The sequence below is a fragment of the Bubalus kerabau genome, chromosome 3, assembly GCF_029407905.1.
Source record: "Bubalus kerabau isolate K-KA32 ecotype Philippines breed swamp buffalo chromosome 3, PCC_UOA_SB_1v2, whole genome shotgun sequence".
NCBI classification, from domain to species: Eukaryota; Metazoa; Chordata; class Mammalia; order Artiodactyla; family Bovidae; genus Bubalus; species Bubalus kerabau.
This window is the reverse complement of record NC_073626.1, coordinates 116,573,745-116,594,204: the sequence shown is the minus strand read 5'-3', so window position 1 is coordinate 116,594,204 and position 20,460 is coordinate 116,573,745. Positions and strand designations below refer to the sequence as shown.

The window sequence follows — 20,460 nt, the reverse complement described above, 5'->3', positions numbered from 1 at the left end:
ATCACATCCACCGGTACTGATAGTGGAGCGCTCCTCCTCCCCTGTACGTACCTAGAGGGGGGCTACAATGGATGTTTAAACTCCTTCAGGATGTGCTAGTACGGTAGAGGCTGTCTGTGGGCTTATTAGACCTGGACCACATTTCCCTGCCTCAGAAAGAACACCCTGACCCCACAGTTCAGTGGTGCATGAGCACTTGGTTAGGCATGTGCCCCAGGAACAAGGAAGGTCAAGTTCATGCCCCCACTAGGGACTTGTTATAGGTGATGCTGGAGGGCCATGGTGCAGCCTTTCTGAAGACAGCAGAGTGCCTGGATGCTGCCCGGAGCAGAGACTCCATGGGGGACACCTGGCATCTTTGACGGGACACAAGTCCCCGGAAAGGTGAGCATAACTTGAGTGCTTAAGTTTTGAGGATGCAACACAAAGATTCCACCGTGGGAACTATACTAAACATTAAATACAGGAAAAAAAAAACCTGCAGAAAAGGAACCTGTTGCATCTTGTATTTCCCAGACCAGAACCGTGTCTGTTTTGTGTGTGTGAGACATGGTAACAGCCCCTAGAACATTCTGCAGAATGCCATTGGAGAAAAGCACTCTTGAAAGCATCGGACTGAACCAAGGTCAGTGACCTCTTAGAATAGACCACCTGCCCTTCAGGGGCTCTACCCGGGCACAAGTCGTCCTTCACCCACGACAGAAAACCTGCCCACAGCAGTGACAACTCTGGCGATCACCTCCCCATACCATACAAAACAGGAAAAGGTCTTTATTGGTCACCGCTGCCTGGACAAGCAGCAGTGCTGGAGGACAGACTGTCGCATGTGGGGGGCTGTTTTGTACAGAGTCTACGACTAACGCTACATAAACCGAGAACATCTAATTCCTTACAGAGGAGGAAGCCATCACGAGAAGACTGTGATGTACCATTACCACTTCACACAGCATATAGATCTATGCATCTATGGATAGATTATATAATTTATTACAAATAAACTGTAGTTTCACATCTCTCCAAAAGGGATCCTGTGTTTACACATATATGTTTGGGCTCTGAACGTACAAGAAAGGATTGGGGCTGAGTTTGATCCATGCAAAGCTCATCCATCTATCACTAAGTACTTTAAAAATAGAATGGTCTCCTTTAGAACAAATCCAGTGTTTAGATTGAGGATTAGTAAAACAGTATGAAACGAATGAAATACACGGATAGAAATTAGGAGGTGATCTACACGATGGTTCTGGAAAGGGGTGCAGGACCAAAGGGTACGGTCCTCTTAAAATCTGCCAGGAGACCAGAGACTCGGCCCACGTGGAGCCCCGAGGAGGTGGGCCTGGTGAGTCACTATCCATGTCAGGCTGGGAGCACCACAGAAGGGCGTGTACCCTCCCCACACGAACCTGTTTTATAGCAGAAGGTGGACGAGGTCAGTTCCCACGGAGGGTCCCCGCTCGGTGAGTGTTGTCCTACGGCGTCGGGCGGGGGTGGTGGTAGGAGGAGAGCAGGACAGTACGACCTGCGGGGTAGACCTCGTTACTGTGAGCACAAGCTTTCCGAGAGAGAGGCTGATGTTCAATTAAACATGGGCACCATCTGCCTGCGTGGAAACGTCTCCTGGTCCTGACAGTCTTCATGCAGCGGCGGGGCGGCCGGCGCAGGCCACCTTCACTCAAACATCTCGTAGTGGCGCGTCTGCCTCACCCTGGGCACCATGTCGATGAGGAGTCTGCGAGGAGGAAGCGGACCGGTCACCCCAACAAGGACCCTCCACAGCCCTGGGCTTGGGGAACAGATGGGGGCTTTGTTTCTATAAATACAATTCACATACCATAACATCCCTGGGATTCGGTGGTTTTTAGTGTACACACAAGGGGGCGCAGCTGTTACCACCACCTAATTCCAGAAAGTTTTCATTACCCCCCTATAAAACAAACTCACTAGCAGTCACCCCACCTTACCCCCCGCAACAACCACTAATCTACGTTCTCTAAAGATCTGCCTATTCGACGTATTGACTATAACTGGAATCATGTGCCATGTAGCCTTCTGTAACTGGCTTCTTCCATTGGGCGTATTTTCGAGGTTAATCCGTGTGATACAATCAGTATTTCATTCTTCTGGCTGAATAAATCCTCCACTATGTCTCTACCACCTTTTATTTAATCAGTGGACACTTGTGTTCTTTAAAACCCGCATATGGGTTGTATGTTGGGCATATGAGTTTTTTCTACTTTTTGCCCACTATGAATAATGCCACTACGATCGTTCGTGTGTAAGTGTTTACATGGATATGTTTTCATTTCTCTGGATTATGTACCAAGGAGTGGAACTGCTGGGCCAAATAGCAACTCTGTGTTTAACACTTTGAGAAACTGCTAACCCATCCCTGAAATGGCTAAACAATTTTATATCCCCACCAACAGAATATGGAGTTTTGATTTCTCCTTAACCTCACCAACACTTACTGTCTCTTGTATTAAAGCCATCCTGGTGGGAGAGAGAGGTGGGTGTGTTGACACTTAAAAGCTTGAGAAACTGTTTTCAGAGGCTGACTCCAGCCTGGACGCTGGGTACAGAGCCAGTGATGCCCACAGGGCACTTAAGTGAGGGGCCTCGGGCTGGACTAGATAGAACCCAAGGCCTGGGTGGGTTTTTCTACATGCAGCCCTTGTGCACAAAAAGAAAAAGTTGTGCCCTTTTAGAAAAAGTTTTCTCAATCTGGGGGCTTTAGCCCCCTCTACAACCTCCCCACTGACTGCCTCAGGTGGCAGAGGGAGCTAACGGGTGAGGATACCACACAGGCCTGCCTGGTGCATCATCATGACCCTCACTATAGAGGAAGGAAGGGGCACTGATCTTCTGGCACCAAGAGTTGAAGGGAGGACCACTTACCTCCCTTCTCTCCCAGCCACAAGGATGTGTGACGACCTTGCCCAGGAGCAGGAGGGTCACAGGGACAGAATGTAGTTATCAGAAGTGGGGAATACAGCACCCCTGACCGCCCAGAGGGCAAAGAGGAAGCAGCACTTACTTGACCCCGTAGGCGAATATGGTGAGGCCGATCAGCACACCGATGCTGCCGTCCAGGTACCAGATAGCTGAGTTGTGCTTGAACACCTCGGCACTCAGAAGGATGGAGAAGCCCATCACGCCCCCCACAAGGGAGTTAAACCCTGCAAGGGAAGCAGAGAGAGGCTGAGGCCAGTGCCCAGCGTGGCCACAAGGAAAACCCCCCAAATGCCAAGTGTGCCTCTGCATTCCAGAGCGTGTGCTGGAAGGAATGTTCCAGAAGCACTTTGCAAGCGGCAGCGACCACCTCAGGCACCTACATGGCTTGCCAAATCTCCACTCAGATGTCACCAGAGACGCCCTGGATAGTTATCACCCCCATTATCAGTGTCCATCCCCTGCCAGGCACTCCTGCTCATGATGTAGCCTGTGTGTGGTTCCCAACGCCTCCCTCCCACAGGCTAGAACGCAGGTCTTGAGAGGGGAGGGGCACCAGGCCTGCTGAACACACGACACATTCAATGCTCAGGGACTCACATCTGTCTGATGTCTGCTAGGCAAGTACAGAGATGGGATCTTCTCAATTCTGTCAAGTCAGATTATCACCCCCATTTTACCAACAATAAAACTTAAGTTGAACAGAATGAGTGAGGTTCAACAAATTGACCAGAGTTACATGGATTGAAAGGGGCAAGGGTGGGTGATACCAGAACCCACATCCTTTCCCAACAGTCTCCTTAAGTCACCTGAGGCTTTTCATTCTACAGGAAGGACATGCAAAGTCTCGAATTAGCTACAGAAACAGCAATCAAACAAGAACTGGACACAACATACCTCAATCACCATCTCCTCCCCACATGTCAACTCAGTGGGTCCCTACAACTTGGACATTGCCTTCCAGTCTACTTGTAGGTTTCCCAAGGCTACACGAGAGGGAACGGCTTAGAGGGGCTCCCAGGGGCTCACTGAGGTGTGAGCCACAAGGCTCCTTGCCTGCCTCAGTGCAACTGAGCCCCAAGAGCAGCCGCAGGCAGGCCCACACTGCTTGGGCAGGCCAGGAACCTCTCCAACAGCAGGTCCTGCTCCGTTCTCAGGCAGCTCGGCCTGTGTGAGGGCGCCATGCTTCTGCTGAACTCAAAAGCGGTAATTCTAGGTTCCAGCGGGAGAATTGAGATCAATCTTAAATGCATTCAGTGGGGGCTGTACCACTAGTGGACATTCTAAATGAAGAGCGGGGAAAAGGAAGAAGAGTGTAGGGTAGAGGTGACTTAGGCCAAACCCCTTCTCAGGATCCACGGGGTAGACCTTAACAGGCCGCCTCCCACAATGGGACCCAGATGAAGCTAGGCCTGCAAGGTCATCTCTGGTGTCTGCATCACACACGCTTCTCTCCCCTCAGACCTCCATCACCTTCCTGCTCCAGTTCGCAGCTGAGGACTCGGCCTCGCACGTCTTAGAGCACCTAGGTTCAGATCACAATACCTCATCTTGCCAACACCAAACCCATCACTCACCTGTGCCCGCTGTCCCCACATCCTCAGCTGCTTCTCCAGTTACCCCTGTTTCTATGTCAGACCAGTGCCTTTGTCTCTGTTCACTGAAGGACTTTGTTCTTGAATTTCTTCTCCCTCTCCTGGATCACTCCCACTGGGATAAACCTCCACCTCCTCCCTTGATTCCATGCTACCCCCAACACAACCCCCATTCACTACCTCCCTTTGCAAAACCCTCTGAAGAGCTGTCTACCCCCGTTAAGCATATCTCCCGTTCTCTTTACCCTACCCCCCGCCTTAGATCCCCCTCCCCTGAGCCCTCCCTGGTCTTGGATGGCTGCAGGCTGCCACGTGCCATGGTTGCCTCTCCACACCTCAGGTCCCCCCCCCCCCCCCCGAGCCCTCCCTGGTCTTGGATGGCTCAAGGCTGTCACAAGCCATGGCTGCATAGCCGTCCTCATCTTACGCCCTCCTGGGAATGCTTCCCTCCAGCCTCATGTGACACCACCCTCTGCCACTGTCTCTCTTCCCTCTCCAGCTGCTCCTTCTCACTCTCCTTCACTGGATCCTCCTAGTCACCCCCATCCGAGTTCCTGGCTTAGTCCCCCGAAGTCCTCCTCCATCAACATTCTCCCCGCAGGTTCTCACCTTCATCCCATAAGCCAGCGTCTCCCTAGCTCTCTTTCATCCTGACCTTCCCCCTCAGCTGCAGACACAGAAGCATCTCAAACTGAACATGTTCAGAGTAAAAAATTCTGCCTCCAAACGACTTAACTTTCAGCCACCTTCAGTGTAAACAGCGCCCTCATCCACCCAGCTGCTGAAGCTACAACCCTAGGAGTTCATCCTGGACTTTCCTCACACACAAATCTAATCCATCCGTCAAGTCATTCTTGTCAACTGTTCCCTCCAAGAGTCATGCTCCATCTACCCCCAGCCGAAGCCCCCCTCCTCCATCCCCTTCCCCTCCTGCCCACATCTCCCTCCTCACAATGATTCCCCTCGCAGTAGCCAGAGTGACCGTGGTAGTGGAGGACAGCAGCCAAGACCCTCCAGTAGGCAAGCTGCCCACCCTGGAACCTATGCAGACTCTTCACAGCCGACTAGCCCTGCTGTGCGTGACCAGCCCCTCCAGGCTTGTCGATATCAGGTCCCCCGACCTCCCCATCCCCTGTGCTCTGGCCACACTGGACTTGACCACCACACCCCGGACTCCTCCTCCTGGGGTCTCCCAGGCCGCCTCCTCCCCAGCCTGCACTCAGCCCCAACACACCCCCCTACCTTCTTGTCCTTGCCCCTCCTTCACTGTTTTCCAGGGCTCTTCATCACATGGTGTTTGTTTTGTTTTGTTTTGTTTTGTTTTTTACCATTTTTCTTTTTACAAACATCCCTCTCTTTCCCACCAGAAATGTAGCTTATGGATAGGAGTTTTGTCTCTCTCCTGCTGTATTCTGAGTCCCAGAATGGAGGCTGCCACTGTTCAGGGCCTCGACTGGCTGCTGCGTTCATACTGACCTCACAGATGGACAGAAGGGCCTCAGTCTAGCTAAGAGGATGCCTACTCACTGGGCTGAGCTATCCCAAGAGAGATGAGGCCTCCACGGCCCGGGGTCCTGGGGTCTCCCTACCAAGGCAGAGCCTGCAGCTGGAGCTCCGGGCAGACAGCCACCGAGAGGCAGAGGGCTTACTCCGGGACTTCGGGGTGTGGTTGGGGGCCATATGGAGAGTCAACCTCCCCACTCTACAAGGTTCACACCTGGTGGACTTCTCCAACCCAGCACCACCTCAATACAGGCGACAAGCATGAGGAAAGGCAAACCCCTCTACCTTCCCCCAACTGGGGCCAAATCCTCCGGAGGCCAGTCCAGGGAATTGTGTGGAAAAGGAGGCCAGGACCTGCTGGGCACCTGCGGCTGGTGAGGGCTGTTCCAGGCAGGCCCTTCCTGCCCCACTGTGTGTACCCGGGGATCTCTGCCCACCGCCCATCATGAGCCTCCCACCCCTCACCCACTGAGGCCTCCTTGGTAGATAGCCAGTCTGACAAGGAGCTTCCTCTGGGTGTCCTGAGGGGAGTGGGAGGGCAGGGCTGGCGTGAGCTTCAGCTGAGATGTGTCCCACCACACCAAGTCCCAAGGCCAGATCTCTCAGCCTTCCACCTCCCTGCCGTGGAGGCCAGGGGCAGGTGACTCCCTGGGTGCCCCTTCTCAGGGTGCCTGGGGCGAGGCTGCAGCCCAGGCCCCTGTGGTATGACCTTCTGGGGCTCCTCCAGGCTCACTCACCCCTAGCTAATGAGGAAGTGGACTCTGCTTCCCTTCTGTCTCTGTTCTCCATGCAGCTCATGGAGCTGATGCCCCTCCAGCCTTCTGTCACCTCATGGGAAGCTGGGTGCCAGCTGAGTCTTTCCCAGCTCCTTGCATGTAGGGCACCTGGAACTTCCTCCCTCTCTGACCCGCCCCTGGTTTCGGCCTCTGCACATCACACCCTCCATTCTGCCTCCAGTCTCCCCAAGTAGGGGGACAGCAGGTCCACTCTGAGAACGGCGAGGTCATACTTCCCTCCTGTCTGCTGGCGCATCGAGATCGTCAGTGTTTCCCCTCTCCCATCATAAGAGGCTGGCATTCACCCCCTTGCCTCTGGCTGTCCCTTAAATCCTCCTAGTCTTTTTATTAATAACAAATGGAATCAGACCCTAGATGGCGCTAGTGGTAAAGAATCCGCCTGCCAATATAGGAAATGCTGGAGACAAGTTCGATCCCTGGGTTGGGAAGATCCCCCGGAGAAAGGCATGCAACCCACTCCAATATTCTTGCCTGGAGAACTCCATGGACAAAGGAGCCTGGAGGGCTACGGTCCATAGGGTCACAAAGAGTCGGACATGACTGAAGCGACAACACACAAGCACACACGGAATCAAAAAAGTCTCTGGAGCCCACATCTTCTCACAGAGGGCCACACAGAGCATCCACAGAACCCGTTACTCTGTCCAGGGGCTACCAGGGCTGGAGTTGACCTCTCAAGCATCCTCAAAGTTGGGGGAGTTCTGTGTTGAGGGGTGGCCGGGGAAAGGCAGAGACAGGAAGGAGATGGCCTCTGCCCCTGCAGACTAGAATCCTACACCCTTCTTGCTCCACCTTCATTGTGGGCACGGTAGCCCTGGAGCCCTCAGCGAGCCCGCTAGAGCTCAGAAAGTGTAGAAAGTGAGGTTCCCCCAGACGGCCACTAGATGTCCACTCACTCCACCAAATCACTGGGATCAGCCAGCCCAGGACAGTGCGGGGACCCACCCGCCCATGGAACTTTCACCTCGTTCACCCATCCCCTCCAGGAGCATCTGACCTTCTCTGCCCACCTTTGGTTATGGCTTATTTCAGCCGCAACTCTTGTGAGCCTGGCAGAAACACTGGAACCAGCACACCCAGACCAGGGGACAATTCTTTATCTGCCCTTCCACATCCTCCAGGATTCTAGAGCCTTCCCAGCTACAGCCATTCCCCATGAAGGACCCTAAGCTCACAGCCCCAACCCACAGACCTCCCAGCTTACCAAAGCGGCCCACAAGGTCCCATCAGTCCCTCATCTCCGGGGCCCTGCCCTCACCTCCTATGGGGCCCCACCCCAAACTCCCATGCCCATAAGCTCATTCCCATGTCCCCTGTCAAAAGGCAAGGGTGGGATGATTTGAGAGAATAGCATTAAAACATGTATATTATCATATGTGAAACAGATCGCCAGTCCAGGTTTGATGCATGAGACAGGGTGCTCAGGGCTGGTGCGCTGGGATCACCCTGAGGGATGGGATGGGGAGGGAGGTGGGAGGAGGGTTCAGGATGGGGAACACATGTACACCCATGGCTGATTCATGTCAATGTATGGCAAAAGCCACTACAATATTGTAAAGTAATTAGCCTCCAATTAAAATAAATAAATTAATTAAAAAAAAAACACTCAGAGCAGCTGCAAAAGGTAAATGCTGTCATCACCTCAGAACACATAAGAATGTGTGAGGCGATCTTGATTAGAGGCTCTAACGGTCTGGCTTTAATGACTAGATAAACATCTATATAATTAAGCACATACTGATTTCATGCAGAAAATTCTGATTCAAAGTTATTCATGTACTTGAAAAGCACCACAGGCTCTGGGTAGAGTCAGCCCAGGCCCCTCAACTCAGAGAGGTTTCCAGTTGTCTTGCGGGCAGCTCTGGAGCCAGAACCCTGGCCCCTCGAGGGTTCAGAACTGCCCCCAGGGACCTTGCCACAATCTTCCTCTGTCTGATTTGTAGTATTAACTTCCTGCACAAAATCATTTTGTCTTAAATAATACATAGCCAGCTTCAGCCTAGTCCTGATAGCCATGATCGCATGCTATCACATCACTAAATATCCAGAGCAAGAAAACCCAATTAGACATGATTTCCTGCACAGCATGGGGAAGTCTGGAATCCACCTGCACCCTGCTACCCCTCTTTCCCGGGAGATATGCTTCCTGACTATAAGGACAGGACCCAGGGACACCGGATCTGGTGGAGTCAGCCTGGCCCAGTGCACACACGGCCCCACCCATTTCACACACAACTCCAGCCTGGGAAGCAGCTGCCTCACCAGGTGACAAGTGAGACCCGCTGGCCTCTCGGCACCAGAAGCAATTTGCTGGACTTGCTTCCTTCTTGGAGAGAAAGCACTTGGCCTGCTCCCCTGCCCCGGGCCAAGCCAACATGAACGGCAGGCCGGGCTCCTGAACCCTAGCCTGACCCCTACCTCCCCAAGTGAGGACATAATTACAGATGGTTCTGCTAATCAATGAATGAGGGAAATCAGGATCCCAGACAATGCAATTAGCAGGAGGCTATAATTACTACTGCATATTTTGCTGATACTCCCACTACGTGAGGGATTGCAGAGTGTGCCAAACCTCCCCCCTACGCCCAGGCAACGAGGCTCCTGGGGTGGGCTTGGGGGTGGGGTGCTGCCTCCACGCTTCGCAACAGCCTTGCTCTGTCTCCTCAACCTCCACGGCCTGTTTATCCCTGAGCTCTGCCCACTTTATAAACATCACCGACATTTCCTCAGTTCCCCCACATCCCAGCCCTCTGCCCTCACCCACTGAGGCCACCACCCCCTGGGCTCCCCAGAGACCTCTCCCTCCCAGAAGTTGCTCTGCTCTGTTCTCCACCTTGTTGGCCAGGAGGATCATTTAGAAACATCCACCATGTCACCCCCTCATCTGTTTAAATATTTAACAAAACATCCAAAATCCCGCGCTTGACCTGGCATACCGAATGGTCCACCCTTGCCCGCTTGGCAGGGCCCCTCACCCTGTGACCCTTCCCCACAAGAACCCCCCGACCCCCTCCCGAGGCCACAGGTTCCCTCCCACCTCGGTTCCCTCTGCCTGAGGAGTGCCTGTCTCCGCTTTGCCTATTTGTGGGACAATTTTCCCTTAAACTATTCACTCCTCCTTGTAATGACCCCTTCCTGAGGGTTCAGGAGGCAGATGAGAAGACCACTTATGTGTTTGGATGGTTTTGTAGGTGAAAACTATGGAATCCGGAGTCACTTCATTAGAAAACACATACTTATCATCAGGGGCTTCTCTTAAAATGTTAAGGAAGGCCGCCTGTCATGGGAGAGGTCCCACTATTCTGAGAAGAAGGGGGTCAAGCCTCAGGGTCATGGGTGGGGAGGGGACAGGGCCTCCTGCCTGGCAGCTGGGGGGCATGGTCTGACTGCTGGGGCCTCCAGTCCAGCATCTCAGCTGTAGTCAACCGAACAGAGAAAGTGCTGATGCTCTGTCAGCACAGAGGCTCCGTGACTTTAGGGTGTAATGTAGGACAGACTTATGGGAATAATGCAGGGCTTCCCAGGTGGTACTAGTGGTAAAGAACCCACCTGCCCATGCAGGAGACGTAAGACACATGGGTTCAATCCCTGGGTAGCGAAGATCCCTTGGAGAAGGAAATGGCAACCCGCTCCAGTATTCTTGCCTGGACAATTCCATGGACAGAGGAGTCGGCTACAGCCCATAGGGTCGCAAAAAGCTGGGCATGATTGAGTGACTTAGCATGTACGCTGTGTTGACCAGTGCAGCCTCCCCCCAGGCCCGCATTTCCATCCTTCATGTTAAGGAAATGCAGCCGCCCACTCATGTTTGCATCCACATATTTCACATAGGCGGGAACTCTGAGAGTCTGAGGAGCAGGGAGTGGTTCTTTAAAAAGAAATCATGGGAATCCCCTGGTGGACCATGGTTAGGATTCAGTGCTCTCACTGCCAGGGACCTGAGTTCAATCCCTGCTCAGGGAATAAAGATGCCACAAGCCTCGTGGTACGGCTAAGGGGGAAAAAAAAAATCTTACAATCTCTGCTCTACTTTGTGCAGGTACATCCACCAGCCCACCAGTTAGGACCCTGTGACCGCTCACCCCAGAGCACAGGGGTGCACGTCTCTACTCCCGACCCTCAGAAACTTCACACGCTCTGGGATAAAGAGAACGAGAACAGCCGGGAGGTTGTGTTCATCACGTTTCTAGTTTACAAGCAAGCACTAGTGTGCAAAAACGGAACCGTGCTTTCCTACTTTCACACAGCCTTCTCCGTCCGCCCAAAGGCCACACAGGAGGCTCCTCCTGACCCACAGGACACAGAGGGACACGTCAAGCTGGTTCGGGTCTTGAGAAAAGTACACGTGGCTCATTTCCCCAGCGAAGCCCTGGTCACTGCTACCTGAATTCCCAGGTAAGGGGAAATGGGTGTGGAGCATGCACCAGACCTTCATAGAATCCAGGGAAGATGCTTACTTTTTTTCTTTTTAATTTTATTTTATTTTTAAACTTTACATAATTGTATTAGTTTTGCCAAATATAAAAATGAATCCGCCACAGGTATTGGAGTGATGCACAACAAACAAGACTCTGGGAAGCCCTTCGTGCTCTATGATTAGGAGGCAAGCCCTGAGTTACCCTGTTAGGAGGTCCGGGTGGAGGTGCTTTAGAAAGAGCGTATTCAATTCCCAGGCACAAAACATCTGCCCTGATAGGGAACCCTGAGAATCATGAAACAGCCTGGGGAAGGGAGAACAGTGGGGAACAGATTCCAAGCTGTTGAGCTCTTCTGCAAGACGAGCAGCTGAAAGTGACCCAAACAGCACCTTCCGTCACTGTGAGCTCAGCCCCCAGAGGCCAGGCGCACTGGCCTTACTCACCATCTGTTATGAGTGCTCTGCTGGTCAGAACCTTCCCCAGCATGAACTTCAGCACAGCCAGGATGCTGCACAGGATCCCACTTAAAATGGAGACGCTGAACAGGAAATCATCCTAGAAAAGGAAGTTCCAGATTTCAATGGTTCAGCATGCCAGAGCAGATCATCGGCAAACCACTGGCCTTTGCTCCCAGAATTAACAGTTGAGTTTGCTGCCACTCCGGCTTCCCTGGTGGCTCAGCAGTATTTCTGAGTCTGCTCACCAGTGAAGGAGATGTGGCTTTGATCCCTGGGTGGGGAAGATCCCCTGGAGGAGGGCATGGCAACTCACTCCGGTATTCTTGCCTGGGAAATCCCGTGGACAGAGGAGCCTGGTGGGCTACAGTCCACGAGGGGGCCGAGTCACTTAGTGACTGAAGAACAACAGATGCTGCCGCCAGATGGGAGTGTATTGTTGCTTTTATACCTCAGTTACCTGTGTCACCAGAAACTGAAAAGGATGATCAGAAACAAAATCCAGATTTATATTTCTTTAGAAACTTCAGAAACCCATTACATATTCTTTTCCTGTAGGAGACTTCCCTTCCCACTATTCTGCCAAAATGGTTGGCAATCATTAATCAATAACAGAGTTGGTCAAAGTGCTAACAATAGTAACTTCTATGTAGAGTTTTCCAAGGATAAGTCAAAAAGCAGCTGATTGCAAAGTTTGGAACAAGTAAGTAGACCACCGGCTTGAGAACAGGGCCAACCTAACTTCCACAGGGTCAATTACAGCTGATCAATATGGCTACTTCTGGCTGTATTCTTTCCTTAACTTCACAGAAGCAACTGGAAGTTCAAATATAGCTTTCAAGGTGGGACAAGGCATCTAAAAATATAGTTTGCTGTTGATGTTATCTTAGCACTTCCTCTAAGTTGTTAGCTCACCTTTGGAAGCAAGTGAGTGAGTCACATGCCAAAGCGAGTAGCACTGTATCTATTGCCTGACAGCAGGGCCCATGGAAACTCTCAGCTTAGGGCTCCCAGGCATCACTCCCACGAGATGCAGGCTCCAGATCCCCCAATATGAAAATGCCACTGCCAGCAGAAATCTGATAAAGCATCATATGTACTCGAAGAATGGGTTTCCTAAGTGGTGCAGCAGTAAAGAATCTGTCTGCCAATGTAGGAGAAGCAAGAGATGCGAGTTCAATCCCTGGGACAGGAAGATCCCTGGAGAAGGAAATAGCAACCCACTCCAGTATTCTTGCCTGGAAAATCCCATGGACAGAGGAGCCTGGCGAGCTATAGTGTATGGGATCACAAAGAGTTGGACACGACTCAGCACGCACACATGCATACTCAAAGAACAGAATTCCTTAAGCATTTTATTATTCAAATAACCAGGTAATAGAAAGCTAGGAAGACAGCCTGCTTCCCCAAGTTCAAATCTGAGTAAAGTGATTTGAAAAATCACCTCGCTGGAAACAGGGTACCTGCAAAGCACCTCCTCCACAACACTGATCAGTGGTAGTTGGCCTTAACATATGTCCACAAATCCTTCACTGCATCCCCTCAGAAGGCACAGCCTAATCCCCTGGTCCTTTGCATGTCAACTCAACTCATGACTCGAATCTAACAGAATACAGAAAAGAGGAAAAACAAGTTTGGCCAGAAGGTTCATTTGGGTTTTTCCATAACATTTTAAAGAGAAACCCAAACGAACTTCTTGGCCAACCCAACCATAACTTTATAGGGTAGAAACCATGCGAGTGAGCAAGGTGAGCATGTCCACACACAATGATACTGCTACCACATGCCTCCCGATGGGATGGGACGTGAGAAGGACACCTCTGGGTGTCCTACCCCAAATCCATAACCTCAGTTGAATTGTGGAAAAAAAAAAAAAACAGTATTGAGGATGGTCTATAAAACACCTGAGTACTACTTTTTATACATGTCAAGATCATGAAAGACAAGGAACCACTGAGAAACCGTCACAGGTTGGAGGCTAAGGAGATGTGAGGATAAAATGCCACAGAAATAGAAAAGGTCATTAGCAGGAAATCTGGGGAACTCAGTGCAGAGGCTGGAGTTCTGTTAACAGCGTTGTCATCTCACAGTGTTCTTCCCAGGTGGCTCAGTGGCAAAGGACACACCTGCCAATGGAGGAGACGTGAGTCGGATCCCTGGTTTGGGAAGATCCCCCGGAGAAGTAAATGGCAATCCCGCTCCAGTATTCTTGCCTGGGGAATCCCATGGACAGAGGAACCTAGCGGGCTACAGTCCATGGGGTCGCAAAGAGTTGGACACGACTTAGTGACTGAACAACATCACCATCATCTCGTGGTGTGAGGAAGGGCACCTTGGTTATCTGCATGAGATGTTAACATTAAGGGAGGCTGGAGGAAGGGCATACGGAACCTCTCTGTAATGTCTTTGTAAGCGAAGTGAAAGCCGCTCAGTTGTGTCCAACTCTTTGCAACCTCATGGACTATACAGTTCATGGAATTCTCCAGGCCAGAATATTGGAGTGGGTAGCCTATCACTTCTCCAGAGGATCCTCCCAACCCAGGAAGTGAACAAGGGTCTCCTGCATTGCAGGTGGATTCTTTACCAACTGAGCTATCAGGGAAACCCTGTCCTTGTAACTGATGCATAAATCTAAAACTATCCCAAATTTTGCAGTTTTTTAGAATAGTCACTGTATTAAAGTTTCAGTTCCTCAAAAGATCAGTAAGGACTATGCCAAACCTGGCCTCTTGGCAGATCCCAAGTCCCTGCTGTGCATGGACTGTGCACGGCAGTTACATAACAGGGGGTTAGGGGTGGTGTTGGGGAAGGATCCCCCTCCACTCCCCAAATCAAAGCTTTCTTCATGTGGGAACTCAGTCTAATTATGCGAGATGGTAGCAATAACTAGAACCAGACATGGAACAGCAGACTAGTTCAAAACTGGGAAAGGAGTACATCAAGGCTGTATAATGTCATCCTGTTTAACTTCTATGCAGAGTACATCATGGGAAATGCCTGGCTAGATGAAGCTCAAGCTGGAATCAAGACTGCTGGGAGAAATATCAATAACCACTCTAATGACAGAAAGTGAAGAGGAACTAAAGAGCCTCCTGATGAAGGTGAAAGAAGAGAGTGAAAAAGCTGACTTAAAATTCAACTTTCAATAAACAAAGATCATGGCATCTGGTCCCATCACTTCTTAGCAAATAGATGGGGAAACAATGACAAACTTTATTTTCTTGGGCTCCAAAATCACTGAGGAAACCAGAGTGCAGCCATGAAGTTAAAAGACACTTGCTCCTTGGAAGAAAATCTATGACAAGCCTAGACAGTGTATTAAAAAGCAGAGACATCACTTTGCCAACAAAGGTCTATAGAGTCAAAGCTATGGTTTTCCAATAGTCATGTACAGATGTGAGAGTTGGACCATAAAGAAGGCTGAGCACCAAAGAACTGATGCTTTTGAACTATGTTGCTGGAGAAGACTCTTGAGAGTCCTTTGGACAGCAAGGAAATCAAACCAGTCAATCCTAAAGGAAATCAACCCTGAATATTCATTGGAAGGACTGATGCTGAAGCTGAAGCTCCAATATTTTGGCTATGTGATGTGAAGAGTCGACTCATTAAAAAAAAAAACCCTTATGCTGGGAAAGACTGAGGGCAAGAGGAGAAGGGGGCGACAGAGGATAAGATGGTTGGATGGCATCACTGATTCAATGGACATGAGTTTGAGCAAACTCTGGGAGATGGTGAAGGACAGGGAAGCCTGGTGTGCTGAGGTCCATGGGGTCACAAAGAGTGGGACACAACTGAGCGACTGAACAACAACAATGCATAAGAAAAAATGCAAATATGATAAGGAATCACATACAAACACAGACCCACATGAAGACAGGATTCAAAAAGCCTAAACTGGGCGATTGAGACAGTAAGTACGGTGAGACCTCAGATTGAGGAGCTGAATTCTCACTGTGCTCACCCCCTGCCTGAAACCTTTATAGTTCCACCCAGTCTGCCCACAAAACCCTCATCCCTACCTTTTCAGAGACAGAGAAAGATGCGTTCACCGTATCTAAGCCCCAGGGAGCTGGGATTTGGGGTACCCCTCCCACCCCCAGATGCATCTCGAGAAGAGCCAGTGGGCTTTGCTGGTCCTCCCCTGGCTCTGCTCACCTGGGGAGCTCACTGCTGAATGCAGACTTGGCTGACAAAGGGCAGTGAGGCACCAGCAGATCTTTGCTCAAACTAGACGCCACTTCTCACTGGGGAAACAAACTGAGGCTCTCAGATCTCAATTTTCTCTTCCACAAAGAGCAGTGTGATAACCACAGCCGCTGGCAGGCAGCTGGTATGCAGTTAAATGTCGTAATTGTTGTTAATGGCACAAGATGCATGATCCACAAGCTAACTTATCTCACCAAACAGCCACATTAGGTGCTAATGGTGAGCCCCAGACACAGCATGGTAAGTACTCCTATACAGGAAACACAGGGAATTCATTACCTAGAGAGAACCACACTCGGTGCAATGTAAAGAAGCATAAGAGAAACTGTGGTTGGTGTCCGTGGTGACTTTAAAAGGGTGAAGGAGCCCTCAGGACCCACCCTTTACCTTGGAGAAGCTTTCCATGGACTGGAATACTGGAGGAACAGAGCAGGGGATTCCTGATGTAATAAAGTAGAAGCATCATATGATAATTAAAGGCACCCAAGCAGAAGGCTCACTTAATAACTTTGTGACTCTGGGCAAGTCACCAAACCTCCCTCCCTGTAAGCACCTATAAAATGCAAAAAAAAAAAAAAAAATCTACCACCCCTGGTGGCTGTGTAGTGTGTCCACAAGGATCAGCTGGAGCTGTTTCCCAGAATCCCCTTGCTAGGTGTTTCCAAGCCACACTCGGCCAGCAGAGACATCTGCAGGAGATCTGGAAAGTGGAGGTGATGCAGCGGTCCCTTGTCCCTGAAGACAGCTGCAGGGAACAGCTTGCTGATCCACTGGCTCCTCTTAGTGGAGGGGGAAGGGCCACACCAGGCCCTCAGCTCTGCCAGCTCTCCTGGCTCCCCTCCTCCAGCCTCTCTGAGTCCTGGGCCAGGTGCTCAGTGTGTGGTTTCATGCCAAAACCTTCTTCTGCAGATCAGATCACCCGTGTCCCTAAGGCTGAGACCCTGAGACCCAGATGCAGCTCCTTCAGGGTCTCTGGCAGTCCTGCTCTGCTTCCCTCTTGTTGGGGAGCCCCGCTAACTTCAGGCCCAGACTCTGAAGCAGGAGCCTCCTGCCATTCTGAAACAAAGCCCCATCCTGACCAGTTAAGAGTGGTTCTGCTTCCCTGCTTAAGCTTCACATATTACCTCATAAGGATATTCCGAAATGCTCCAACAGGGATTGGCACAGAATAAATGATATATTTAAAAGTGCAGAAGATAATGTGCCAAACTCAGGGTTTTCATGTCTGTGGATTATTCCCACCAACCAGTCTGCTCCCAGGATCAGCTCTGAGAGAACATCTGCCTTCCTCAAGCCTGGGAAAACAGAGACTGGGGCCACCTCAAAGCTTCATCAAGAGCTACAGGGCTTTGCCCACCACAGCTGCACTGATCTGCTTCAGACAAAATAAACTTTGTGGCCAGTCTCATGGAGGACTGGACTGGCACAGACCTGCCAATGCCCTCACCCTAAACCAGCTTTCAACATCCTAGAAGTCTGCTGGGAGTCTCCCAGCCAGAGTCCACCTGGGTCTTCTCTCTTCCCCCAGCCTCCACATCTATGGTTAGCATGAGCATAATGTCAGAGAAGCAGTCATCAGCCTGCTCAAGACATCGGTCCCTCCTATAGACCTTTGTGTCCTCCCCAAATGCATCATGTGGGAGCCCTAATCTTCACCGTGATAGCATTTGGAGATGGAGATGAGGGAGGTGATCAGAAGAAGATCAGATCATGAGGATGGGGCCCTCGTGGTGGTATTAGTGTCCTTATAACAAGATGAAAAACTCTCTCTCTCTCTCTCTCGTTCTCTCCACCTACACACAATGAAGAAAGGCCAGGTGAGGTAACAGTTCACAGGCAACTATTTGGAATCCAAGGAGCAATCCCTCACCAGGTACTGACCCTGCTGGCAACTTGATCTCAGAGTTCCAGTCTCCAGAAGCATGAGAAATAAATTCCATAAGAAATAAAAGCCACCAAGTCCACAGCATTTTGTTATGTCATCCTGAGTTAAGATGGTTCTGACTGTAACCTTCCTGAGAGTCAGGAAGCCAGATGAGACGCGGCTGGTACATAAGGTAAATGCTACATAAGGAAGAGAAATTGCAGACCCGAGTAGGTATGCACCGCTGATGGCTTCTCTCCAAGTGCAGCCGCGCCTGTCACGTCCCACTTAATCCTCACTGCCCAGTCAAGCAGCATCTGAAAGGTGGAGAGACAGATGCACAGCAGTGAGACGACCTGCCCAAGGTCACTCAGCTGGAAGCAGGACCTGGATGTGTTCCCAGCTGTAAACCTTACCAGGACACCTTGACCATGGCCACCCTTACTGACTGTGGACCCTGTACAAACAGGGGGACAGGCATTTCCTCGTTAGGTATTCTGTCTCCACTGTTGCAGTGCTGGGTCACCGTGGTTTCTCACAGTTGGGTCATTACTAAACGGATAGAAATAAGTGAAGAAAGATTCCAGACAACCAGCCACTCACTCAGAAGCCGAGGATAAATGTATATTAAAGGTTAAAACGACATAAGTCATGTTCATTCTGGCAAGTTTCTTTATGACCTTGTAGTGGTGAAGGGCTTTATAACCATCTCAAAGGCATAAAAATTGATATATTTGACTACATGGAAAATTAAAACATATGCAGAAGATAAATTATACATACTTGGAAAAATGTTATCACAAAGGGTTAGTCTCCCTAGTCTAGAAATCCAAAAGAAGACCAAGAAACTAATAGAAAATGGGCAAAAGACACGCACAATAATTAAGCAAATGTTAAATGGCACCCCACTCCAGTACTCTTGCCTGGAAAATCCCATGGATGGAGGAGCCTAGTGGGCTGCAGTCCATGGGGTCCCTAGGAGTCGGACACGACTGAGCGACTTCACTTTCACTTTTCACTTTCATGCATTGGAGAAAGAAATGGCAACCCACTCCAGTGTTCTTGCCTGGAGAATCCCAGGGATGAGGGAGCCTGGTAGGAGGCCGTCTATGGGGTCGCACAGAGTCGGACACAACTGAAGTGACTTAGCAGTAGCAGTAAACATATGAAGATGCTTAAACACACTCATGAAAGAAACAAAAATTACACCAAGATACCATTTTCCCTCTAACCAAAAGGATTAAAAATTTCTACTCCTTGAAAGACACTATTAAAATAATGAAGGAAAGCCACAGATTGGGGGAAATTTTGCAAACACATTTGTTAAAGGACTTGAGCATGTACAACTCAATAAGAAGAAAACAGATGACCCAATTTTTTTTTTAACAAGTAAAAGCTTTGAACAAACACTTCACCAAGAAGATACATGACTAGAAAATAAGCAGATGAAAAGACAGCCAACATCATTAGTCAACAGGGAAATGTAAATCAGGACCACTATGAGATATTGCTACATACTTATTAGAATTAGTAAAACTAGAGAAAGAATATCAATTGTGGTACTATTTGGAACAACAGGAACTCTCCTGGACTGTGAGTAGGAATATAAAATGGCACAGCCACTTTGCAAAAGAGATTGGCCAGTCCTTATAAAATTAAATATAGACTTACCATATATTAATATTAGTCGCTCAGTCATGCCTGACTCTGCAACACAATGGACTATAGCTCGCCAGGCTCCTCTCTATCCATGGAATTCTCTAGGTAAGAATACCAGAGTGGGTTGCCATTTCCTTCCCCAGGGGATTGTCCAGACCAGGGATTGAACCCATCTCCCACACTGCAGGCAGTTTCTTTACTGTCTGAGCCATCAGGGAAGCCCATAGGACCCAACAATTCTGCTCATTGGTATTTATCCAAGAGAAAAAAAAAGCCTAAGTCCACACAAAAATCTGCACACCACTGTCCTTAGCTACCATGTTCATAGCATCCAAAAACTGGAAACAGCTTAAATGTTTAACAAGTGATGGATAAATGAACTGTGGATAAATGGATATCTATTTGATGGGTAAATTGCCAGGCAATTGAATAGTACTCAGCGATGAAAAAGGACTAGCGGTGCATTCAGTAAGAACACAGCTGCACTTGACAAGCAAATGTTGCAAAAGAAAGCAGACATGAGAGAGTCAACAGTTCATGATTCATTTCTACTACATTCTGGAAAAGGAAAACCATGCTGACAGCTAGATCAGTAGCTGGGAAGAGGAATTAATTGATGACCACAAAAGTACATGATGGCACTTATTGGAGTGACAAAAATATTCTCTACCTTCATTATGGTGCTGGCTCTGTAATTATAAACATCTATCAAAACCCATCAAAATATATGAGTGGAATTTTACTGTATGTACATTACATCTCAATAAAACTAATTTTAAAAAAAAAGCAAAAGCAATTTATCTCAGGGATCCTGAGGTAATAATTACTAGTATTCATGCAATTCAGCATATGCACATTATTATAAAGGACATAATGTTCGTTGTCAGGACAGAGATCTAATCTAATCTAATAAAGATTAGATCAGAGGCTTGAGAGGTCAGTGGTGGAATAATGTACCCAGATGGACTGCCTTTGAGTCTCATGAATTTCCTCCACTGATGTGTTTCCACCATC

At 49.6% G+C, this 20,460-nt stretch overlaps 1 protein-coding gene across 4 annotated transcripts in view; it reads right to left on the bottom strand.

Moving 5' to 3' along the window:
* Positions 1-965: 965 nt before the first annotated feature.
* The window catches only part of TMEM163 (transmembrane protein 163), a 270,249-nt gene continuing 250,754 nt past the window's right edge, over positions 966-20,460 (bottom strand). For all 4 annotated transcript variants that reach the window (XM_055572764.1, XM_055572765.1, XM_055572766.1 and 1 more), the window contains 3 exons: positions 11,706-11,817; positions 3,035-3,176; positions 966-1,729 (listed from right to left, as the gene is read on the bottom strand). In XM_055572764.1, the coding sequence (XP_055428739.1) occupies positions 1,669-1,729; positions 3,035-3,176; positions 11,706-11,817 (315 nt within the window). In that variant the 3' untranslated portion in view covers positions 966-1,668. The remainder of the gene's footprint in view (positions 1,730-3,034; positions 3,177-11,705; positions 11,818-20,460) is intronic.